The following is a 26,026-nucleotide window of genomic DNA, read 5'->3' on the forward strand; positions in this document are numbered from 1 at the left end:
GTGATGCCATCCAGCCATCTCATCCTCGGTCGTCCCCTTCTCCTCCTGCCCCCAATCCCTCCCAGCATCACAGTCTTTTCCAATGAGTCAGCTCTTCGCATGAGGTAGCCAAAGTACTAGAGCTTCAGCTTTAGCATCATTCCTTCCAAAGAAATCCCAGGACTGATCTCCTTTAGAATGGACTGGTTGGATCTCCTTGCAGTCCAAGGCACTCTCAAGAGTCTTCTCCAACAGCACAGTTCAAAAGCATCAATTCTTCAGTGCTCAGCCTTCTTCACAGTCCAACTCTCACATCCATACATGACCACAGGAAAAACCATAGCCTTGACTAGACGAACCTTAGTCGGCAAAGTAATGTCTCTGCTTTTGAATATGCTGTCTAGGTTGGTCATAACTTTTCTTCCAAGGAGTAAGCATCTTTTAATTTCATGGCTGCAGTCACCATCTGCAGTGATTCTGGAGCCCCCAAAAATAAAGTCTGACACTGTTTCTACTGTTTCCCCATCTATTTCCCATGAAGTGATGGGACCAGATGCCATGATCTCCGTTTTCTGAATGCTGAGCTTTAAGCCAACTTTTTCACTCTCCTCTTTCACTTTCATCAAGAGGCTTTTTAGTTCCTCTTCACTTTCTGCCATAAGGGTGGTGTCATCTGCATATCTAAGGTTATTGATATTTCTCCTGGCAATCTTGATTACAGCTTGTGTTTCTTCCAGTCCAGCATTTCTCATGATGTACTCTGCATAGAAGTTAAATAAGCAGGGTGACAATATACAGCCTTGACATACTCCTTTTCCTATTTGGAACCAGTCCGTTGTTCCATGTCCAGTTCTAACTGTTGCTTCCTGACCTGCATACAGATTTCTTAAGAGGCAGGTCAGGTGGTCTGATATTCCCATCTCTTTCAGAATTTTCTAGTTTATTGTGATCCACACAGTCAAAGGCTTTGGCATAGTCAATAGGGCAGAAGTAGATGTTTTTCTGGAACTCTCTTGCTTTTTCCATGATCCAGCAGATGTTGGCAATTTGATCTCTGGTTCCTCTGCCTTTTCTAAAACCAGCTTGAACATCAGGGAGTTCACGGTTCACATATTGCTGAAGCCTGGCTTGGAGAATTTTGAGCATGACTTTACTAGCATGTGAGATGAGTGCAATTGTGCGGTAGTTTGAGCATTCTTTGGCATTGCCTTTCTTTGGGATTGGAATGAAAACTGACATTTTCCAGTCCTGTGGCCACTGCTGAGTTTTCCAAATTTGCCTTGTTTGGTATTCTCAACACTCTTAGAAGACACACGTTTTAGATAAAGGGAAAAAAATTTCAGGAAGTGAAGTGACTGTCCTAAAGGCATGCACTGTGAGTGGTTTTCAAAACCAAGGTTAGAATCTGCATTTCTAGGGGCTCCTCGCAGGAGCCCTTGCCATCATCCCTGGCACAGAGGTCTGGCTGTCATTAATAACTGAAAAACCTTTCGGTCTCTATTCTAGAAGGGTTTTTGAAAGAACAAGAAGGAAAAAGGAACCATTTTGCTCAGCAGTACGTGAGTAAGGTTGTGGAAAGTTCTTGGAATGACATCAACAAGGAGTTGGCCACCATGATTTCTCTCGATCTTTAGGATGGTCCTGAAGGATGGGTGGGTTATAGTGCTTTTGCTCCATCCAACACACCTCATAATTCAGCACTAAAAAGGCACTGCTCCAGAATTTGACAGACAGACCAGCACAGAAGCACACATGCAGATACCAAGCTTTTAGGTGTCCAGGGAACAAGATCACGTACTCATTTCCCTACCCAAACTGCTGCTTTGAGAAGTTTTCCAAATGCGCAGCCTGAGAAAGATTATTAAAGTGGTTCTTTTTAAGATGACTTTTTAATTGCAAAATGATAATATCCCATCATCTCTGCCTCGTTGAGATTAGGGAAATATTTAGAATGTGTTTGTGTGTCCTAAGAGAATGGCTGGTACATAATTGCAAATTATTACCACTTCTGCAGGTCATGCTGACAAGATTATCTCCCAGCAGGCTGACAATCAGAAATCTGCTTCTAATCTGGTGGTTTTTCACAGCTGGTAACCTTTTTCTTTATTCTTGGATAGAATGGAAATGAGTGTTGTATGCCTTCTTCTCTCGCTTTTATGGACCATTTATCATATCAAAGCCCATTCGTCTGCATACCAGCCTAACCAAATTAGGTAAACAGAGTTCGAGAAGGAACTGACAGCTGTTAGAGAGACGAGTAATCACAAAACACAAAGCTCATGGCAGCAGCTGCCACATAAACACAGTTTTCAAAATTATGGCAGCTCGGAGGCAGTTTCAGGAGAGAATCTTCAGAGGACTGTTAGCGCACTCAAAATGCTTCATTTGAAATGGAGGCTTGAATTCTCAATTCCTTAATAGGGTAGGAAAAGCCCTGTATGATCTGGTCCGGCTCATCTCTCTGAGCGTATCAACTCTCTGCCCATCCCCCTCCATGCCTGCAGCACCCTGGTCTTCCTTTGAGCCCTCCAATGCTCCGAGCTCCTTCCACCCCAGGACCCACGTGTGCACATCCCTCCTTTGACGGAAGCGTAGCATGAGCACACAGACGACAGAGACACCCGCAAGTTCATTCGTTCAGGCAGCACTTGCTGAGCAGCTACAGTCTAAAAAGCCTTGAGCCAAAGGATATCAAGATACAGAACTGAATGAGACACTGATTCATAAGTTCAGCCCTCAGCACACAGACGCTGCGCTTAGACATCTGTATAAGAAATCATGATATGGGACTTGCCTGGTGGTCCAGTGGTTAAGACTCCACGATCCCAACGCAAGGGGTCTGGGTCGGATCCGTAATCGGGGAAATAGGATCCTGCATGTCATGAACATCTTGCCACCTTGCCCTCGACTTCTGGTACAATCTCCTCCCATCCCATTTGTAAAATTCATGTTCTCCAACTGTCCTTAGTTTTAATATCAAGCAAATCATCTTAGACCACTTTTTAATAGGCAGAGTACACATCACCAATAAAGGACATCTAAGGGAATGTATACACTCATATATATGCACACGTATGTGTATGTTATGGAGGAGGGCATGGCAACCCCCTCCAGTATTCTTGCCTGGAGAATCCCATGGACAGAGGAGCCTGGCGGGCTACAGTGCATGGGGCTGCAAAAGAGTCGGACATGACTGAGTGACCAAGCACATGTATGTATTAAGTAGCAATCAAATGAGCACAAAAATAGACCTAAAAAGTAAAAACTGTGTTCAATGAGGAGCAAAATGCTGTAGAGTGGATATGGACATCAGAATGAAATGGTTTATATTCAAATCCTAGCCCATCTCTACCTTCCCTGAGATGCTCAGTTGCTTATCTGCTCTCCGTCGCCGTACACTCATAGCAAAAAAAAAAAAAAAAGAAAAGCGTCTATACATCAGAAGGTGGTTACAGAATTAATCAAGCCCATCCAGGTAAAGCAATTAATGCACTTTCCTACAACGCCTCACACACAGGCCTTCAAACATAAGTGGTTGCTGTTCATGGCCATGTGTTGCTACCGGCCTCATCCTTCAGTTGGCGGTAGGGGGTTGGGGGGGTGGCGAGAGGTGGGGGGCGTGGTGAGAGGTGGGGGGGAAGGGGGCGAGGCACTAAGGAGCATAAAACTCAGGAGACTTTGGCTGAGGGTCAGGGAGGAAAAACTAGCCCAGGCTGTCAAGGTTGAGGAAGATGCTGTGGGCAGTACGTTCTTACCTAAAGCGAACAGGATGTACATTTTAATCCCTACACAAGGTCAGAAGACGACACATTGTCAAAACCATGAACATCTCATTTCCCATCAGGCTGTACAAATTAGCCTAGTTAGCAGCCCAGCATCTATTTGAGGAACAAGCCATTGCTTTTCATTATGAAAAAAGACAAACAACATGAAAAGAAACATATTCTGCTCTTTGTCCCTGTCTCTAAAGCACATCTGTATTCTAAATGAGAAAGCAAAGAGGAAACACAGCCTGACAGCTGATGCCCTTTTCCCAGAAGGATGACTCATCTTCTCTACGTCCGAGACGAGTTTATAAAGACGGCAACCTTTGAGAGCCACTGGTTGTGCGTGTTTCAGGTTATGAATTTGGCTTCCATGTAGACACACTGGTGCAAGTTCACTCTAAATGCATAATTTTATAAAAATGTATAAAAGCAGATACCAGGTATATATCATGCATGCATATCACCATGCATATTTATCAATGGATTTATTTGTATGTAAGTAAACTGGCCAGAATGCCAGAAAACAGAGTGGCTCACTCCCTCAACAGTGTCTCTTCCCCAGTAAAGAATCTAGCACTCTCTGGAGATAGTGAGGTACCACCAATATCTTGCCCCTCTTAGAAAATGCTCCTATAAAGCGAGCCCGCCACCACCACCACCACCACCACCACCCCTCTCTCAATTTATGTACTGGCCTCAGTGAACCCTTGCAGTGTTATTTCCTGCCCCTGGGAGATGGCAGTCTGGCTTCAAACAAAGCCACCTTCTTGACAACTCGTTAATTGCTTTTATTCTTCTGTGCTTCTCCTTCCTTCCAGAATGAACATCTAGCCCCTCAAAATCTTTCTTCCCCTTTAAAGCCCAGTTGAAATGTTTTCTTTTCCAAATTCAGTCAAAAGTCATGCCTTGACAATCTAGGTGGTGCAGCAAGAGCAGTGAGGAAAAGATATTAACACATTGTTCCCTCCCTACTGGAGCTTAGATTTTGGGAGGGGGCGGGAGGAGGACCAGAGAATTAAGGAAAACTAATTGTATGCTGCAATTCACGGGGTCGCAAAGAGTTGGACACGACTGAGCGACTGAACCGAACTGAACTGAACTGAACTATGCATTATATCATCCAGTGATGAATGCCCTGAAGAAAAACAACGTAGGTTAACGGAATGGAAGCAGCAGCAGGCTTCTCCGTGAAGTTGGCCCTGTATCCTCAGGGGCAATATTCATCCTTCCCCTATATCCTTACCCATCACACTAATGTAGCACCACTCAAAGTGCTACATTCACCAACAAAACACGGGACACCAGTTCAAATCAATGTTCATGGGTATCACGGGGGCAAAAAGAAGTCTGTGGCCAAGTACATCAGAGAAAAGTTGGGCTGAACAAAGTGAAGTAGATTTCTTTACAGCTGAATATTTTGAAAACTTCACCGAGTGTGGAATTAATGAAACTTCCGGTAAAACTGGAGTCAAGACAGGCCCGAAGGTGGAGGTGCCATGTCCCTGACATGCGAAGCCAATGACTCCACGCAGGACTAGACAGTACCTGCATCTCCCACAGAGAGCTGTCGCCTGTTCTGCGGTCCAGCAGGAAGAGGAAGAGGTCTCTCGGCCTGATAGCCCAGCCAATCAGAGACTGGGGCAACTTCACCAATGAGAAACCTCCATACACTGGGCTCCCAATCTCCTCCAATGAGAAACCTCCATACACTGGGCTCCCAATCTCCTCCAATGAGAAACCTCCATACACTGGGCTCCCAATCTCCTCCAATGAGAAACCTTCATACACTGGGCTCCCAACCTCCTCCAATGAGAAACCTCCACACACTGGGCTCCTAATCTCCTCCAATGGACTCTGTGGTTTTTACAGCCCTGTCCCCCACTCTATTTCCGTATAAGAAAAAATTCCCCTTCTTTGTCTTCTGGTTTTGCCTACAATCTGCCATTTTTATATAGCCGAAATGGCAATTCCTCTGACTGTTCCCAGGTAAACTTGCTTTTGTCGCTAAAAGTACTATCACACAATTAAAGATGAGACATATTAAAATAGATTGCATACCTGCAAGAGTAGGACCAAACACAGACTTCCCAAAATGAATGTGGCTGCCATGCCTTCGTAGAGCGCACATCATCTGTCTGAGGTCGCTTGGAACATACTTTGGGAACTACTTTATTCTTCCATCCACAATATTAATTCTTTAACGAGTAGTATGATGTCTAGTTGTCGTTAACAACATATAAATCAACACAGCTCATGCCACGGAGCAGGTATAAATAGGCACTTTGTTGTTAACAGCTTATTGTCACCAGTAAAACTAAAAGCCAGTTTCAGTGCCCTCACTAATGTGATAGGTGGTGGGAGAGGAATGGGTGCCCATGGAGGGGAATGTGAGCTTACGTTCTTTGTAAAAGAAAAGAAATAGTGATGCTGGCATTCAGCTCCATCTCCCCCAAATACCCTCAGTTCAATCGCTCAGTCATGTCTGACTCTTTGCCACCCCGTGAATCGCAGCACGCCAGGCCTCCCTGTCCATCACCAACTCCCGGAGTTCACTCAGATTCACGTCCATCGAGTCAGTGATGCCATCCAGCCATCTCATCCTCTGTCATCCCCTTCTCCTCCTGCCCCCAATCCCTCCCAGCATCAACGTTTTTTCCAATGAGTCAGCTCTTCGCATGAGGTGGCCAAAGTACTGGAGTTTCAGCTGTAGCATCAGTCCTTCCAAAGAAATCCCAGGGCTGATCTCCTTCAGAATGGACTGGTTAGATCTCCTTGCAGTCCAAGGGACTCTCATGAGTCTTCTCCAACACCGCAGTTCAAAAGCATCAATTCTTCAGTGCTCAGCCTTCTTCACAGTCCAACTCTCACATCCATACAATACCCTAGGGGGCAAAATAAATAAATAAATAAAAATTTCAGGAATTTTTCTCAAAGCAAGTTAAGAGGACATGAGCTGATATTTCTAAGAAGATGGCAAGATAGAAGGAAATTTAGAAATTACAACCCTCTGACTGTATTAATATGGTAGCCACAAGCCACATATGACCCTTTAAATTATCTAAAAGTAAATAAAATTTAGGGGCTTCCCTGGTAGTCCAGTGGCTAAGACTCCACACTCCCAAGCGGGGGGCCTGGGTTTGATCCCCAGTCAGGGAACTAGATTCCACACGCTGCAACTAAAGATCGTGCACACAGCAAGGAAGATAGGAGATCCTTCATGTCACAACTAAGACCCAGCACAACCAGATAAATAAATATTTTAAAAACGAAAGTTTAAAATTTAGTTCTGTCACATTAGCCACATTTCAAGTGTTCAATACCCACATGCGGTTACCCGTCACTTCATTAGAAAGTGCCAACAGAGAGCATTTCCATCATTGTAGAACGTCCCGCTGGACAGTGGCTGCTAGAAGTAGAATCCTCCACCATCAGACCCTTGAAATTACTCCGTGATAGCCCATGTTCTTTTCTGGCTTCCCCTGAAGACCTTAAACTGTAGCCAATGCCCTCCAGCCCTAACAAGACTATTGTGTGGTCTTTCTGAGACAGCCCGGAGCTTCCTTGGTGGCTCAGCGGTGCAGAGTCCTCTTGTCAATGCAGGAGACACAGTTCAATCCCTGATCCTGGAGGACCCCGCTGGCCACAGAGCGACTGAGCCTGTGCACCACAACTGATGGTCCTGTGCTCCGGAGCCTGGACGCGGCAACTACTGAGCCCACGCGCTGCAGTGGCTGAAGCCTTCGTATGGCAGAGCCTTGCAGCAGGAGAGCCCTCTGCAATGAGAGCCCCACATGCTACAACTAGAGAGTAGCCCCACAATTGGAGAAGGAGCCGGGGCAGCAGCAAAGACCCGACCCAGCCAAAAATACATTAATTAACTAATTTTTTAAAATATTAAAAAAAAAAACAAACCACACAACCCGGCCAAAGGGTCAACATGGAACCAGAGGCTAGCAGCAGATGGATGGCATCCTTGTTAAAGAGTTTGTCCACCTCACAGCGTTCATTATCCCAGATACACCAAGAGAGGCTGCAGGCCAGAGTGTAGTCCCCAAGAACAGAGCACAGATGGCATGCTTTCTGCTGAGGCAGAAAGAGTGGATCAGAGAAGGCACCATGCTAGGTAAGTGGTGGAGTCTGGACTGGGGAGGGATGTAAGTTTCTATCTCCTCTTACCAACCTTTACAAGCAAAGGGGTTCAATCAGGGTTGAATGCTGAGTTCCTGGTGGGCAGACTCAAGGCCAACGTGAAGGCACAGAGGAATTCTGCAGAACTCACTGTAGAGTAAAATCTGTTTCTTCCACTGAGGCTGAGCTTCCCACATGCACTGGAAAACCTTAAGCCAATTTGCTAACTAATTCACAAGCTAATTGAGACCAGCCTGCTTCTCATCGTGTTGCGCAGTCATGCCATTCCGTGCATCCTAGGCTGAGCCTTCATTTAGATTACAAATTTCCCAGCACAGTTGTTACTGGCAATTAAACCTACTTGATTGTTCCATTACACAAAGATTACATGACTGTTAAGGAATCAAATATAACTAATCTTTATCTCATTTCTAAAGGTGCACAGAGATAAGACCTGACGAGAGTAGAGGAATCTGTGAAAGATGGGCGCTCATCAGTTATTGTCAGTTTTTGGCAGGCCTGGATCAAAGAAACTCAGAGATTTAAGGCATCTTAATATGCAAGCATATATCTGTTTTATTGTTATTACACAATGAAAATTAAACATGAATGAAAAAGCATCACGAATTACTTTGAAAAATCGTATTGGCAGTACTGGGAAATAAATTCCCAGCGATTTACACTTGTGTAGTCTGGGGCCGTTCTAGAAGCATTTTTTCCAATAATCCCTATCTAATCTTTTGTTCCCAGTCCACACCTGCTGCCAGAAAAATCAAGGACTGTCTCAGGTCACTGACTTCTTGGCTCCAGTGTCTATCCAGACTTCCTGGGTCTGACTGATTTTTACTCTTTTATTTTTTCCATATTCAAGTTCCATTTCTCCCCCTTTCAAAGTTTAGACTTGTATCAGAATCACCCAAGGATCTGGTCACAAATGCAGATGTATTTGCCTTGCACATGAGGCAGTAACCCAAGAAACTACATGTTCGATTACACCCAGAAGATTTCTGTGCAGACCAAAATTACTTGCTGCCATATTTGACATCAAAATCCTCAACAATAAGGACCAACTGTCCACTGTCCCTGTATTTCCAACATCCAACTTGATGCTGAGCCCAAGAATGGGCACTCAACTTTGAAAACATGCTGAACCAAATTCACAGACTCTTTCCCTTCAGTGGGGCTTCCCTGGTGGCTCAGATGGCAAGGAATCTGCCTGCAATGCAGGAGACCAGGGTTCAATACTTGGGTTGGGAAGATCCCCTGGAGAAGGAAATGGCAACCCACTCCAGTATTCTTGCTTGAAGGATTCCATGGACAGAGGAGCCTGGTGGGCTACAGTCCATGGGGTCACAATGAGTCTTTTTTTTTTTTTTTTAAATGGATCTTTTACCAAAATGCAAGAACCGCATTAAGTAGGGATCTGTCCACCCCAGCTAACTTTGTACAGAACAATCCGCTCAACTGCCCTGGAGTCTCTGCTGAGATGGACCTGCCTGAGTTGCCAGCTCCCAAGCCCTTAAAGGAAAATTGTCCCATTGCTACCAGGAATGATGGCTCCTGGCACTGGGTGGCCCCCATCTGCCTTCCCTCTAGGGCTGCTACATCACCCAGTGTTAGAAGGTGGTGACTTTTATCCTTTCAGCATCGAACACCTCATCTCCCTTGGGAGCACTCCCTTGGGAGCATTTAAACTAGTGCCTTCACTGGTACATCAGAATCGCCTAGAAGCTTGCTCAGAAATGCATGTTCCTAGATGAATTTCCACCCTGAGATAAGTACCTGTGGGGTGGGATTCAGGGCGCTTAGATGTCCACACAGCATCCTTGCCGCAGGATAATTTTCAAGACTGAGGACCCCTGACCTGTTCAAAAAGGAATTTCTGTTTCAACCTAATCTTCAAAGAACTCTGTCCACTTCCTCTACTAGGGCTTCCCTGGTGGTCCAGTGGCTAAGAATCTGCCTGCCAAAGCAGCGGACGTGGGTTCAATCCCTGCTCCGGGAAGATTTCACATGCTGCAGGGCAACTAAGCCCCCCGGCTGCAACTGCTGAAGCCCACATGTCTAGAGCCCATGTTCCACAACAAGAGAAGCCAGCACAATAAGAAGGCCTCGAACCCCAGCTAGAGAAAGCTTGCCACAACTAGAGAAAGCCCATACTCAGCAACGAAGACCCGGTGCAGCCAAAAGTAAATAAATACAGCTTCCTCTGATAGAAGGGGCAAGTCTGTGCCTCCTTAACTCTCTCTGATTTGCTGGGGAGAGGGGTGGGGGGTGGAGGGAGGTGATGGAGACGTGTCTGCAGGGCCCAGCCCAGCAATTGTAACCATCATCCCCTGACAGATACGTGAGAGAGAACCTGAAAGCTCCCCTCAGACACTTCCCAGCAGGAGTTTAGAGACCCTAGCAAACTGAGGAAGGAGCAGAGGAAACTCCCACTTCTTGAGTGTTGCCCTAATGGTCGAGAAGCGAGCGACGAGAATGAAGACAACACAAAATCTGGTGCAGCGGGTCAGGGGGCCTGCAGCCTCTACTGGACTGCGGTGCAGCGTCCACTCGTAGTCCAGCTTCTGTTCCTTTGTGCAGACTGCAAGACTGTCTTTGATCTTATCTTTCTCAGACACTACACCGACATAGTCCAAATCTCCTTGTTTTACCCCAGACTGGTCCCTTCTGGGCTAGTCTCGGGAACAATTAGCAAGTGCGTAGGCAGCGTTCATGCCTGACACCGACCCGGTGTTCCAAGATCCACGCTTTCATGATCCCAGTCATACTCCCTTCTGGGGCTGGCCTTGAGGTTTGTAACAAGGAGATCATTCTTAAGAAAAACACACTTTCTTAACGTATGCTGTTTTTCCAGGCGCTATTTCTGTGAAATTTCTCAAGGCCGTGAAAGTACATTATTAGGAATTCCCACTATACTTGAGCTTTATTTCCTGGGAAAATAACACTAAATGCTTAGTGTTTCCTATTATCTTACTTTCCCTCCACATTCTACCTGGAGCCCACTGCCTCCTCCCAGGCAGAATTAATCCCTTCCCCACTTCTCCTCACTCTCCAGAGTACTCTGCCCCCACCCTCCTAGATTAGAGCACTTTTCTGGCATTAAAGCTAATTGTAGGTCTTTTTCCCCAGACATCCTTTGCTGCAAAGGCTGGTTGGTATTTTCTTGATCTCTGCACCACCCAGACATGGCCTTAAGGTGCTGCTCAAATTAAGCTTCCAGGTGGGTGGACCTTATCTGCAGTCCTCGGGATGTGCCTCTTTGACTGAAATGCACATGGAGGTGTTGGCTTTGCAGGCTGGCCTGAACCTTTTTATAGCTTTGTTTTTCTTCAACGCAGTTTCGAGAATTTATGTCGCTACCAACAAATCTGTGTGCAAAAGCTACAGAGACAAATTATTTCCCCTAGAAGACACTGCCCATTAACCTTGAAGCCTGTATTGTTTTGCAGATATATATATATATGGAGAGAGAGAGAGAGAGAGAGAGAGAGAGAGAGAGAGAGAGATGCATTTTACCTTGTGATGCCCCCTGTGCTACGGCTTCCAGCATTACAAAAGCCTAACAGCTAAGTGTTTTTCCAACAGTATTTCTGATTGAAAGCAGATGCCCTGCATTTAGCCTTGGTACACAGCAAAGCAGCTAAGGATGCTGTTTTTACACGAAGGCAATCCAGACTCCCTCCTTTCTGACGTCAGAGAAGGGATAGGTATTTATCAGAAGGTTTAAAGTTTTTTTTTTTTTTTCTGGTTCTTTCAGTCTGGACTTTTAGAAGAACTCCTGCCTCCAACTGCCCCCCAGTTTCTCCTCACTTCTAATCCATCTCCCAACCTGATTCTGCAGAGATCTTCCTGAAAACCCAGACCTGTTCATTCCTCTTCCTTCAGAAAGAAGTTCAACTTCCATCTTGCTGTGATTTCCAAAGCTTTCTCCTCTGTTCCCAGGGCTCCAGTCTGCAAGTTGCCCTTTTGGTTCCAGCCACGCTGCACTCCTTGACTCTCTGAAACTCTTCACTCAAGCTTTGGTTTCTGCTGTTCCCTCTGCCTGGAATGCCACTGCCCCCACTTTGGCCCTTTGAAACCCCACCTAGCCCTCAAAACCTACTCAAGTGCCAGCTCCCTGCTGTGTGGGGCAAGGCACTGACCCACTCTGAGCCTCAGTTTGTTCATCTTCAAAAGGAGGGTTCAACCAAAGGATGGGCAAAAGAAGAGAAAATAGAATGCTTGAACAATAATCTCCAGCCCCCAACTCCATCTTCACTCTCTTTTTATACAGAGCTAGAGCACACTGCACATTCATTATCATCCCCAACAGACTAAGAGGTCTTGGGGGTCAGGGGGCTGCACTTTAGACGTGCCTGGCACAAAGTATCTCTGCAATGGATATGTCGATTCATCTCTTTCTCATTGCCAATCAGATCCACATAATTCACAGGCCAGTTGCTTGTGAGAGGTTGCATCAAAATAAAAGAACTCAGAGGTCAGAATGATCTAACCTTAAACCCTAGCTGTGTGACCTTAAGCAAGATATTGTTTGTGTTTTTGCCATGCCCACAGCATATGGGTTTAGTTCCCTGACCAGGAATGGAACCCACACCCCCTGCATGGAAAGCATCCAGTCTTAACCACTGGATCACTAGGGAAGTTCCCAAAGCAAGACACATTTTAAAATTTCCTGATCTGGAGAGTGAGGATGGAAAAACCTCTGTGGGAATAACCTTACTTCACGGGGTTGCTCAGAGGACTAAGCACACTAACATTTAAGAGAAAAACTAGCATCACAATTCTTTGCCGGGGTCCAGCCCCGGTGGATCCAGGGTGATTCGAAGGTGGGGACGGAGTCGGCGTCCTGGGAAAAACTTACTTAATTACAGATATAGAGGGAGATTAGAAACAGATAGTGTAGTAGGAGAATTAGTGGAGAAAAGAGGCTGAATAACTGGTTTACATGGAATCCCAATCACCACCTACATAGGCCACAGGCGTCTTTCCATTCTCCCAAAGGAGAGGAGGCACTGAGGCCTCCCTGGTCCGATCTCAGAAGCCCAGGCAGAATTAGCAGGCTTGGTGAGTACCCACATTTCAGATGGGAATTCAGCCAGGAAAACGGGGAGCAAGAAAGAAACGACACGGGGGAATCAGTCTTTCCAGAAACTGATCCGATTTCTTTATTTTTCAGGTTTGTTTATATACCTTTTTGTTATACATAGGGATGAATACAGAGTCACGCGAGGGTCAGCAGACCTGACCCTTGTCACAACCAGGTGCTTCATATAAAATTATACAAAGGTCTTATGAGTTTCATCATCTTTTAGCCATGAGGTCTGCTGACATTTTACGGCCCTTTCTGATACCGGTCAGTTAACCAGAAAACTTATTTTTCCAGGGGTAATTTTTTCTTAAATCAGGTGCCACCCTCCAAATAAAGTTGCATTCCTATAGGGTGAGGGTGTAGTGAGTTACAATAAAGAAAGGAATTTACTTAACTTACGGTTTAACGTGATTCATCTTAAAGGTTAATACTTATTTCTCCTATATGCTAGTTATATTCATTATAAGGGCAGGAATATGGAGATTTAGCAGAAAATATTGGCTCAACAAATGTAAACCCTTCACCAATGTTCCCCTTAAGATCTATTTTGTTTTAAGATAGTGATAAAGTTACATTTTTGCATAGCAAGGACACAGTGATTTATAGTGATTTATAACAAAGTACAGTGATCTATAACAAAAGAGAAGATTCATTAACTCAAAAAGTCTAGTATTGCTAACATCAAAAACTACTATATTTCCTTTTCTATATTCCAAATACATTGATTAACATATTCCCAGGTGCCTAAGGATATGGAGGCCTGATGGCAGTCATTGACTCATCAATGAAAAAAGCCCTATGCTAATACTCCAAACTCTGTGCTGTTTATGGTTGAGAGGTTGTCACACAAGCTAGTCTGTCAGCAGAGAGGTTTGACCTGAGACATCCTTGTCACACCCAGGGCAGGGAATCAGCAGTAATTATTGGCAGGACAAATGAAAAAACCCTTCACCAATATAATTCCTAATCAACCTACTAATACTATACTAATGATCTTCTAACTTCTCAAAAGAGTCTGTATTTAGAAAGTTTTAAAACATCCCGTGCCTGTCACAGTGGGAGGCTGTAAACAATCACATGTGGCCGGACGAGCCTGATCAGGCAGGCCAGAGAACCTCCAGAGTTCCTAAGTTGAAACGCTCTTGTCACGCCCAGGAATTTTTATTAACTGGAGCTGCAAGTTAACTCCTTCTCTGAGAGAAATGGTTATGGGGGAGAGCTCCCTGTAAAGTACTCTGGTTTTGGGGGTAGATGCTCGGGAACAGGGGGTTTCCTGAGGCTTGATCACGCCTTTGCATATGCCAAGCTTCCTTCCTCATGACCTTTGCCATGGGCAGAGCTCCTCACACTGGCTCCCAACAATTCTTAGGATGCCATCAACCTTTTGGTTTGGGCTTTCCCAGCCTTGGCAAACTGGCAAGGTGAACAGCTGAGCTCAGTGGTCTTGGAGGTCTTGGAAACTGTGGCCCAACACTCCCTCAACCAGGGCTACATTGTACTTTTCATGGGCCCTAGGTAACTTTGGTTTTATGGACCTTTCTCCTTTAAATAATAAAATGAATATTATTTTAGGACTGCATTGGTTAAAGATGAATATAACCCAAGCAGAATTCATTATTATATACTGCTTCTTATTATATTCATTTTCTTCCTTTGAAAGAAAGTTAAGGAATTCCCTGGCAATCCAGTAGTTAGGACTTGGTGCTTTCGCTGCATAGGCCATTCAACGTGGCAAAAAAAGAAAGGAAAGAAATGAAAATTAAAACATTTGTCATGGAGTCCTGAAATTCTGGGGGGTCCTGGGCATTGCACCTCCTGTGCAGGATGGAGAAGTCAGCCTTAGCCTTCCGTCTCTGAATTAACCTCTTGAATGAAAGCTCAAACCAGGCTCCCTCTCACTGGTCTTCTTCAGCTACTTCTCGGATCTTTGCACAAATTCATTCTTTTTCCTGAAACTCTCCCCCTGCCCTTCTCCCTCTCGGAGCAACAGAACCCCCCTACAATACAGCTCACTGTGCTCTATACCCAGTTTCCCTCCGATCCAGCATCTCCTGGGTGGGACCCGAGAGTCTATCCATTTTTAACAGCACACGGACGCTGCTGATGTGGACGGTCGCGGCTTCTCCCAGGACGACACTTCAAGAACAGGAGCTTTCCGGGTCAGCTCGGATACTAGTCTCTCTGGGAAGCCTTCTCTGATTTGCTTCTCCCTCACATGCTCCCCAGAGACTAAGGGCTTCATCTAGGTAATTGTCTGAGTTCTGTCTCCCTCTCTCCTATTTGACTGTAAGCTCCGTGTTGTCTGTTCACTCACCGTCGGGCCTGCATCCAGCACAAAGTAGGTGCTGGGTAAACATGTGCGGACTGCTGTTCAGAAAAATCGAACCAACTTGACCTCCTAGCAACGGTGAGCACGAATGTTAGAACTCTCCAAGTCACCAGCACTGCATTCTCCCCCTTTCCCCCTTTTCAACAATTGTCAATTTCAGAATTCTTCCTTTAGCTCTTGCCTTTGAGGGAAAGCAGGAAGCAGCCCTGCGCGACCAGGAAGGCGGGGCCTTAAGCCCCACTAGCCCCGCCCCCACGCCTCGCCCCGCCCCACTAGCCCCGCCCCGCCCCGGTCTTCAGCCTGCGGCTCTCGGTCCCGCCCGCGACCTAAGCCAGGCCCCGCCCCGGCTCCGGGCCCCGCCTCTCTCCCCGCTCCAGGCCCGGAGCTGCTCTGCGCATGCTCGTCCGGCAGAGTTCCTTGGGAGGCGTTGCTGGCAAGAAGCGAACTTTCCCAGGGCGATGTCGCGACCCGGCCCTCCCCAGGAACCAGTCAGGTAAGACCTCCCCGACCGCTGGCACCCCGAGTCGGACCTGGCCCTGCCTTGATCACTGCGCGGCCGGACAGGTTGCGGGCCGTGAGTGGCCGGGGCTTTCTGTCTACTTGTTGCGGGTCCCGCCTGCCCGCCTTCGGACGCTCACCTCCTTTGGCAGCTCGCAGGGTCCCCGGGCCTTCGCGCCTTCCCCAGCCAAAGACAGAGCCGGGTTTGCACGCTTGGTGGGCGCACGGCCCCCGAGGGCTTCCCTCTTCCGCTCGCCGCGCCTCAGCCGTCGGACAGCGAGCCCGCACCAGGCAGCGCCCGGGTCAAGGTCCCCGGGCTACTTCCAGCCTCAGTTACACAAACTCTCTGAGCCTGGAACGTGATCGTGTTTTCACGTTAATGAGAAAAGCATGGAAAGAAGGTGAGATGAGCCCATGTCCAGAATGTAGTACAGAACGTACCGACAGTAGTGTTTACTTGGCGAGTACTCCAAGCACCAGCTCCTTATGTGGACGGTTTTGCAGACTGTTGCTTCTGCTGGTCCCTCTGGTCAGTCCTGGGCACCACACTTTTAAGCCGTCCCTCACATTCCTGGTCGGGAATTCTAGTTTCCTTTTCTGGACACCTGCCTGTGTGCACTAGGATGTGCTCTGGAGTCCCCTCCAGTGCCAGCATGCCTGTGACTCTTTTCAGGCCATTTGGGCATTTTCAGCACCCACTGCAGTTTCCTAACTCCGTTATTGAGCATCCTACCTCCTAGAAAGAGGCAAGAAATAGCAGACATCTCTGGCAAGCAACTATGCATCTAAGGACTGAGACATTTAAACGGCAGCCACAGAACTGTATCATTTAATTCTTACAAACATCCTCAACATGTCACACATCAGGAAAGGGGGGCTTAAAGAGGTCAGTCCTAACACTTTGAAACCAGTCTGGCTCCCTTAAACACCTGCTTTTGCCCCTTACACAAAACTGCCTTAACCCATGGTTATGGACTCAGAGAACAATGTGTGGTTAAAGCCTAAATACTTGGATTTTACTAAGTCACAAGTGGACCCAGCAGTCTGTGTTGTAACACGCCCTCTGGGTGACTCTGTTGTTGCATAAGTTTGGGAATCAGTGTTATAAGGTATTTGAAGACAAGGGTTTGATAATGTGACATAAGGGCCAGGTTAAGAGAAAGCCCTTAACCTTACGATGGTGTAACCTTTGTAACAATGAACTTGCTGTGCAAATCTGTCTTCCTGAGTATTACTGTGGGTTTCAGCACTGAACTATTGCACGATTGAAAGAATATTTTAGCATCATTCAAAATTAATTTAGATTTTAAAGTGAACTCAGGTACTAAACTGGGCTCTTAGTAGTTTTTGCCTCATTTTGTCATACCAAAGGTCACATGATTTGGGTGTTATTATTGCTGTCCTATTATTAAAAAGCACACTGAGACTAGAAATGCTAAATACCAGGACACATAACAAAGCAGAAACATCATGCAGTTTAGGAGCTTTTTATCATAACTCTGGTTACTTAACTGTGTGGTTTGTTTCCATTTTAGAAACAGCTTGATCGATGACGCTAAGGCCCGCTTGAAAAAGCATGACTCTGGGACCAAATATTCTCACTGTTCATCTAACAAATTTTCGATCCTTCTACCATTGTTGGCTAAAGATGGGAAACTTTACCTGTTGTTCACCCTCCGGTCAGAGAAGGTAAGTGATGAAAAGGTTCCTGAGCTTAAGGTCTCAGGATATTTGAAATGTGGTCACTAGCACATAGTTTGAGGTTCCAGATTCTCAGCTGGGTTTTCAAAGTTGTGATGTTCAAGGGGTACATGAAGCCACAGAATCATGTGGCTTTTTACGGAGAAGTTTTGGAAAGTCAAATAAGCAATTGAGCTAGCAAGTAATTTAAAATACTTTTATGCCAGGGTTTCTTATCCAGCCATTGCCATTTGGGCTGGATAATTCTTTGTTTTGAGAGTTACCCCATACATTATGGGATGTTTAACAATATCCCTGGCCTCTATCCACTAGAGACCGTAACACACACACAGACAACACACACAGTTTGTGACAACCACATATGTCTCCAGATATCGCCTACTCTCTTGCAGGGATGGGGGACGTAAAACTGCCCCCACCAAGAGCCACTGTTTTAGATTAATCCCACCCCAGGTATATTGTGTGTATGTGTATCCAGATCACTTTGCTGTAAACCAGAAACTAACACAACATTGTAAATCAACTGTACTTCAATTTAAAAAATATTTTTTTAAGTTTTTTAAGGAGTAACATTTCATCTCAATTTTAAAAAATATTTTAAAAAATAGTTGCTTATAGAACTGTTCAGACTCATTGACAAGAAATCCATCTGAAGCATTGTGCCCAGACCAGTAAGCACTTGATAAAGGTTATCCATTCAAAACACTGCGCTTTTCATTATCCTTTTGTTCGGCCTTTTTTCTCCATCAGTGTAGATCTGTGTGTGTGTGTGTGTGTGTGTGTGTGTGTGTGTGTATGCTATCTTTGGAGGGCAAGGAGAGAAAAATCAGAAGTGAGGGTAGTTTCTCCTAGTTCAGTTTTTTTAAAGGACTCAAGTTTAAAAAAAAGAAAAACTTTTCTTTTTGGTCTTATTCCCTACTGGTTGCCACAAGTATGGGAATGGTCTCTGGCACAAGGCAGAAATTCAGCACATACTTGTTGAATGAGTGAGTGGTTCCAAACTTGGAATCCCACACGGCGGCTCTCTCCCTTCCATATCCAGCTGAGAAGGTCACCCGGAGAGGTCTGCTTTCCTGGAGGTAAGTGCGAACCTACGGACGCGGACGACGTGGCCACGGCTCTCCGGGAAGCCCAGGAGGAAGTGGGGCTGTGTCCTCATCAAGTGGAGGTGGTCTGCTGCCTGATGCCACTGCCGTTTGATGTAAGGCTGGGGGTGGAGCTGGCTTGCTTAGACTCGCGTGAGCTCACAGTAGATAGACTATCTTCAGGATCCCATGACCCCACGACCCTCAAGCGTGCGGTACAGAGTCAAGAGACTGGCTCCTGCGTGGACTTGGCCCCCGCTGGGCAAAGAGGCCTTGGGCAAGCCCCACTTCCTGTCTGGGCCCCTCCTTCCCCATCCAGAAATGAAAGGGCTGAACGCCATCAGCGGTTTGCAGACTGGGTGCCATGGAACCCTGTAGATGCCTCAGTGTTAACATTCAGTTCACATTCAGTTTTCTCCAGTTTGGGTTTATTTTTGAGAATTCCCTTGAAAAAAAATAACACACACTTGAGCATGCTACATACCAAATTTTAGCCCCTCGGGGGCCACTGAAGGTACTAATTTTTGCACATACCATGGAACCAGGCTTCTCCATATCACAAAGATTGAGCAATATCCTGAGATCTAGGGAAGCTGTTTAGAAACAGTCACTACTTGTAAGTGCATTTCTGTTTGAAGCAGATTTGACAGTATATTTGAAACAAACAAACGTAACAACAAAAGGGGTCCTGGGAATGATAGAGCCGGACCTTATTTCACATGAGCTGATCACAACACTGTCTCTTATGCTGACTGACTGTAGGAGTGCCGTGCCGTGCTAAGGCGCTTCAGTCGTGTCCGATTCTTGGTGACCCGTGGACTGCAGCCTGCCAGGCTCTTCTGTCCGTGGGATTCTCCAGGCCAGAATACTGGAGTGGGTTGCCATGCCCTCCTCCAGGGGATTTTCCCAACCCAGGGGTCAAACCCATGTTGGGAAGATCCCCTGGAGGAGGGCAGAAGGAGTAAATAGGGTAAATTTAAAGGTGCATAACAGAATTATTTGACTGGTCTAAAATTTTTCATATATACTTGTAATTTTAGAATGGTTACTGATTTCACAGAGAGTTCTCACGTAGCCATGCTCAGGTCCCCCAGTTACTGACATCGGACATCACTGTGGTACATTGGTGACAACTAAGAAGTCAGTGTCAGCACTTTACCGTCCCTGACCTCCACGCTTTACTTGCCTTTTACTGGTTTTTCTACTGATGTCCCCCTTTCTGCCCTGGCTCTCACGCAGGACACCATGTTGCTCTTGCTTGCCATGCCTCCTCATTCTCTGGTCTGGGCCAGTTTCTTAGACTGCCCTTGTTTTTATGGATTTGACACTTGTGAGGGGCACAGGTCAGGTGTGTTCTTGCACGCTCCTCAATTTGGGTTTATCTGATACTGTTCTCCTGGCTGAGCTAAGGTTGCGGGCTTGGGGGAAGAATAATACCCCAGAGGTGAACTTCACTCATCACCTATCAGAATAGGTATAAATTTTTTTTAATAGTATTGGGCTTTCATATGACTTTTTATGTCAAAGGAGGAATTCCACTGATGCCTAAAAATTAGCAAGCCAGATTGCCCTTTGTGATGATCAATGATGCTGACATCTGTCTTAATTGGGTCCATTTTAAGAATAGAGAGGTCACCACTCCCAGGAGATTTAGCTTGGAAGAAGCTAAAGGCCATTCCATAAATATGCCCTCAGTGAGAAAGAAATGAGACAGAAAAGTAACATGGGATTAAGACAAGACGTGTGTCAGTTACTTCCTCTGTGTTTTCTAATGGAAGCCCTTTTCAGGGGATAACTGCAAATCTCCTGGGACGTCTCAGAGATTTATTTTAGAACTCTCTTGACAAAACACGTAATGGTTATACGTTCCCTAAATGAGAGTAAGTCCATTTCCAAGGTCCCCAGAGCTGCTGAGTTCACCCATAAGGGGATTGCATACAACAGTCCTCACAGGTGTGTGTGTGTTCAAATGACCTGCTCCTGCTATAATGCCAGCCACACCAGCAAGAGATTAGAATGAAGAAAGGCTTTCAAGAAAGATGTACAGTATTTAGAAGTGCCAGTGAGGGTCGTTTTGTTTTTTGGACTTTGCAAATCTTTTAAATATGGTCCGAAAATGCCATTTATTTAATGCCTAGAAGCCTAATCTAATTCAGTCAGAATTCTAATTCTTGACTGGGGGTAATTTTCTCTCTTGGGGAACACACACACGGCAATGCCTGGAGATGTTTTGGGGGTGTCACTGGTTTTCCCCTATCCCTGGTGTTAACCCTCCCAGGCCTTCCAGCCCCCAACCGACCTTCATACATGTCACTGTATCATACATGTATGAGCTTCTCTCTGCAAAGGCCTCAAGGGACAGTTCTCCTTTTTCTCTACGCGTGGCCCATAACTCCCAGTCTCCATCCTTTCCTTGGCTTCCTGAAGGCCCGATTCCTGTAACATTTCAGTGGTGTGTCCTGACTTCCGAGGCTGTGTCTAATAGTCTGCAGCTTCTTCCAGGAGCCCTAAGCCCGGCTCATCCTATGTCCAGAGCAGAAACCAGTCTCTGTGGGATTTCAACTCAGCAAATGGGCAAAATCCAGGCTCTTATGGGTCCTGGGATGTCTGCCACATACCACCTGTTTTCCTGCCAGTTCAGACACCTGTGTTTTTAGACATGGGATGTGCAGAGTTGCTGTTTCAGCCACAAGTTTCCACAGTCTCTCTTACTTTGCTAAGCTTGAACCCTGTTGAGTGTGCCTGACTCCCCATCTAGAACATTCAGTCTTAAACCGTGATCACCCTTTGAGGCTTTGATTCTTTTTCTTTCCTGCACTAACTGCCTTAGACTTGACATGCCAATTCAAGGGCTGGCACTGGCCATGTAAAGTTCCTGCCCAGGCGCCTGCCTAACAGGCGTGGCCCTGAGACCTCCGGAGGGCCTGAGCCACAGCTGGGGACGCTGCCCCGTGGTCTCCGAGCCGCTTGCTGGTGTGCCAGCTCGGAGATTTGGTGACCAGCATTTTGACAGAACTTCAGTGCTCGACTCCAGCGTGTGGGCAGCAGGCCTGGAGTAGAATCCTGGCTTCTGCCAGGTGGGAGCCGGGTGTGGCCATGGGCAAGTTTTTTTCTGATCCAGTTTCTATTGGTAAAGCTTCTTCAGGAGCAGGTTGTTATGAAGAACCTGGGGGAGGCTGATGGATTCTAGACGAGGGGCCCACAGGCTGTGGGGTTTGAGTGGAGAGAGCAGCCACGGATGCACGGTGAGCGGCGCTCCAGGCTCTGTCCAGATGCTTTTTTTAAAAATTTATTTCTTAATTGGAGGAAATTTGCTTTACAGTGTAGTGTGGGTTTCCGCCATACAACAATGCAAAATAAGCGGTAATTATACATGAATCACGTCCCTCTGGAGCGCCAGGCCGGCCTCCATGTGTTACACGCAGCTCCTTGCCAGCTGTCTCTCTGACACACGGGAGTGTGCACCAGCGATGGGGCTTTCTGCCTTCGCCCGCCCTCTGCTTCCCCTCTGTGTCCACGAGTCTGCTCTCTGTGTCTGCGGCTCCATTCCCTTCCTGCATGTACGTTCATCGGTGCCGCTTTTCTCGATTCTGTATATATGCACTAACAGTCCTCTTAGGCTGTGTTTCTGACACACACACAGACACACACACTCTGGTTCTCTCCCAGTATTCATGCCCTCAGGCTCCTGGAGCTGCACCCTGCCCCCATGAGTCAGCACTGTCTTGATTTACTCCTGGCCAGGCAGAGGCGGGGCATGAAAGCCCAGCCCCCTCATCATCTCCTGGGACAGACCAACGCACACTTTATACCCCAGAGCTGCCCACAGCATCCCTGCCTGGCTTCCCCGCTCCAACCCTCACCCCTTTGTCCTCGAGCTCTTCCTTAAGAAACCCCTGGCATCTGAGCGTTCATCTCAGTGGCTGCTTGGGGGGACCACGTGACAGAAAAGGCTGTCAGGCAGGCCGAGCACAGTGAGGGTCCCACCTTAGGGACGTCTGGAGCCCGTGCTCCCCTCCTCCGCTCCGGGTCCAAATGTTGACTGCGTTGTTAATTTGGTCAACCGCCTGAGTCATCACTGCTCCTCAACGTGCCTTAACTGCCCTCCCTCAAGACCTCCCACAGGCATATTGGTCCTCCTGAAGGAGCCCAGCCCCACAGTGTCTCCCTGGATTTCCCCACTCACTTTCTTTCAGGAATTCCCCGTTTTGTCTCCCTTTCTCGTTCAAGGTCATGCCGCCCCCATCAGCTCCTACACTAAACCCCAGGCCTCCCCCGCCAGACTCCAGGTAGAATCTTTCACCTAACAGCACCCTGCATTCATTTCAGAACAGTGGTGGTTATAAACAGAAATCTCCCCGCCACTAGCCTCCTAGGCTCCTCTGTCCATGAGATTCTCCAGGCAGGAATACTGGAGTAGGTTGCCGTTTCCTTCTCCAGGGGACCTTCTCGACCCAGGGATCGAACCCACGTCTCCTGTCTCCAATCTGCATTGGCAGGCGGATTCTTTACCACTGAGCCAGGGAAGCCCACACCTCCATTTAAGGGACATAAAGTTTAGTTTTAGAGGAAGTTTTATGTAACGGACTGCTTTGGCCTATGAGCTTAGTTTATGCAGCAGCAGCATGCGTTTAGACATACTTTTTTTTTTTTTTTTTTGAAACGGTATCTCTCACATCTCAGCGTCTTCCTTGTTCTGCTTTCAGAAGGATATGTGGATAACTCCGGTTGTAGGATTTATAGACTCCGACTTTGAGGCCAGACCTAACCCGGATGAAGTTAAGAACGTGTTCCTGGTGCCTCTGGAATACTTCCTGCGTCCCCGTGTGTACCATCAGAGCTACCTGACACGCCGCAGTCGTCGTGTTATTGTTCACTGCTTTGAGTACACGGACCCTGAACATGGTGTGACATACTGCATCCGGGGACTGACTGCAAGATGTGCCGTGTTTATCGCCTTAGTGGTTTTGGGGGAAAAACCCTCCTTTGAGGTTGACTTTAATCTCAGCGATTTGATTCCACCCTCTGAAGAGTCCTTCCTGAAGCCTCAGAAACATGCTCTGAGCAAGTTATGATTTATGAGACCAACACCCAAATGACTCTCTGAGCAGTGTTCTTGTGGGCTTAGCCATGGAACAATGATTCGACCAGCTGTTGGAATTTGACAGGTGTGAATATTTTTACTGTAACTTGAAGGTAAAAATCCTTGACTTTTCCCCAGTTGTCCTCTACTGTCTGAAAAAGCAAGTCTTTCAAAAGTAGAAAAATGTGTTTATACTGTTGCATAGTTTCACACCCAATCTGTGTAACAATACTTGTCTTACGTGTGTAAGGAAAGTGGTCCAGTGGCTAAGACTCTGAGCTTCCAAAGCAGGGGGCCTGAGTTCAGTCCCTGGGCAGAGAACTAGACCCTATATGCTGCAACTAAGACCCAGCACAGCCAAATGAATAAAATCAATATTTAAAAAATATTTGTTGAATGTATGACCATGTGGCATTGATCTTATTTGTACGAGGCAACCCCACTCTCTCTGTTACATGTGACAGAAACTCTTGACCAGCCATCAGAACACACCCTCCTTCCCCTTGGCTATAGAGTTGAAGCTGAGCCCATAGCTCCCCAGGCAGAACCGGCATTGACTAAGTTCCAGTGCAGTTAAATGTAGCTCTGAAATTGAATTTAGGCCAATGGGATGTGAAATCGTTCTTGCTGGTCATCGCCAATTTCAATTTAAGAGATAAACCAAACTCCCTCGATTGCCTTTTCCATGATTTATTTGCAACCCAGCCTTGACTTTACAGATAAGACAATTCCTGCAGGAAAGTCAGAGCTAAAAGATGTAAGAGCTTGGATCTCTGAAAGACTGGAGCAAAGCAACCCGCCATCCTGGGCTATTCCTGTGGGACTGTTACATGGGAGAAAAAGAAAACTCTGTCATTTCTGCGACTGTAATTGGGGTCATTTTGTTACAGCAGAGCTATAGCCTGAATGATACACCATAACACTTGAAAACAGTTGGATGGATATTCACCCAAACTTTAGGTGTTGCCAGTAATTAGAACTCAGAATGATCCGACATTTAACATACGGTTCCCGGGACATGCGCACGATGGCTTTGGGTGTTGGTGGGGTTTGACAGTCATGATCCAAAATAGCTGAAAGAACATGAGAGGCCGACAATCAGGGCAGATTATCTGCCTTAATATGATAGTAGAAAAACACTCGTTTCAAGGACAACCCTCAAATCAGAAGTCAGAGAGACGTATATTCTGAATCTCATGCCTTGAAATCCATTACTTCTTACAGGGGCATCATCATATGTCAAACTTTAGAGTTAGCAGAGATTTCTTTCCTTAATTATGGTGTTAGCCATCCTGGACCAGATCGGGGACTGAGGGGGTCCTGTGTCGTAGCCGAAAATACGGTGCCCACACGCTGAATCCATTTAGTTAGCCATGCCACTGTCCATTGCTGCTGAATTCTGATTTTCTGAGAGCTGGCAGAGGAAAACATTCCATCTGCAGCTTTATGCCTGTAAATGTTGAAACGGTGCAAATCTGGCTCCAGCCTCGAAAGCAGATGTTGGGTGAGTTGACCCGTTAACATTCTATAACCAGCCCTGCAGGAACAGGCCTACATGGTTTGTGAACAACGGTAGAGGAATTTGCAAATATGTATTTACAATCTGACAGCAGTGTAATTGCTGGGTAAATGGTTGACCTCTGGTAGTGCAGAACCTTCCGAACTGTTTGCTTATGCAAACACCGCAGACCTGCCTCGTTTCTAAGAGGAGATGACCCAACCTAAGTCCTAACTCTGAGCGACTTGCATGGCCATCCAACTGGCTCAGTCAGAAAAGAATCTGCCCTGCAAGGCAGGAGACACGCGGGTTCAATCGTGGGTCAAGAAGATCCCCTGGAGGAGGAAATGGCGACCCACTCCAGTAATCTTGCCGGGATAATCCCACGGACAGAGGAGCCTGGCAGGCTACAGTCCACAGGGTCAAAAAGACCTGGACATGACTGAGCGACTGAACTACTGCCAACACCACAGTGATGGAGGTACTGCCCACCCCCTTTTTAGTGCTTTATTTCATGACATTTATGTTCAGGCTTCTAGTTAAATATCCTGTTACAACGGCCAGACATTTAGGAAGTTTGACTCAAAGAAACTATTGGCAGAGCACTGATCTCACAAACTCTGCAGAACCACTGAACAAATCAACCTCAAGGAGCGATATGGATGGAACTAGAGTCTGTCGTATAGAGTGAAGCATGTCAGAAAAACAAATACTGTTTACTAACGCCTATATGTGGCATCTAGAAAAATGGTACAGGTGAGTCTATTTCCAGGCCAGAATTAGAGACACAGAGAATGGACGTGGGTGGTGGACGGGGAGGGTGGGATGACTTAGGAGGGTGGGACTGGGAGGATTCACGTATA

The 26,026-nt window shown here is 46.5% G+C and overlaps 1 protein-coding gene and 1 long non-coding RNA gene across 3 annotated transcripts in view; one reads left to right on the forward strand and one right to left on the reverse strand.

Annotated features, from left to right (window-relative positions):
* The window catches only part of LOC138418369 (uncharacterized), a 38,192-nt gene extending 21,869 nt beyond the window's left edge, over positions 1-16,323 (reverse strand). The window contains exons 1-2 of the long non-coding RNA XR_011248522.1: positions 15,937-16,323; positions 5,805-6,628 (exon numbers count right to left, since the gene is read on the reverse strand). This is a non-coding gene — a long non-coding RNA (uncharacterized lncRNA). The remainder of the gene's footprint in view (positions 1-5,804; positions 6,629-15,936) is intronic.
* On the forward strand, positions 15,657-24,532 carry NUDT7 (nudix hydrolase 7). 2 transcript variants are annotated; one of them, XM_069549629.1, is made up of 4 exons: positions 15,657-15,791; positions 17,332-17,485; positions 18,540-18,698; positions 23,289-24,532. In XM_069549629.1, the coding sequence occupies exons 1-4, from the start codon at positions 15,757-15,759 to the stop codon at positions 23,655-23,657; spliced, it is 717 nt and encodes a 238-aa protein (XP_069405730.1). In that variant the 5' UTR covers positions 15,657-15,756; the 3' UTR covers positions 23,658-24,532. The 2 variants fall into 2 exon arrangements, with proteins under 2 accessions (XP_069405730.1, XP_069405731.1); XM_069549630.1 differs by lacking the exon at positions 18,540-18,698 and having other exon boundaries at positions 15,689-15,791.
* The last annotated feature ends 1,494 nt before the right edge of the window (positions 24,533-26,026 follow it).

Source organism: Ovis canadensis, chromosome 14 (genome assembly GCF_042477335.2).
Source record: "Ovis canadensis isolate MfBH-ARS-UI-01 breed Bighorn chromosome 14, ARS-UI_OviCan_v2, whole genome shotgun sequence".
In the NCBI taxonomy this organism is placed as follows: Eukaryota; Metazoa; Chordata; class Mammalia; order Artiodactyla; family Bovidae; genus Ovis; species Ovis canadensis.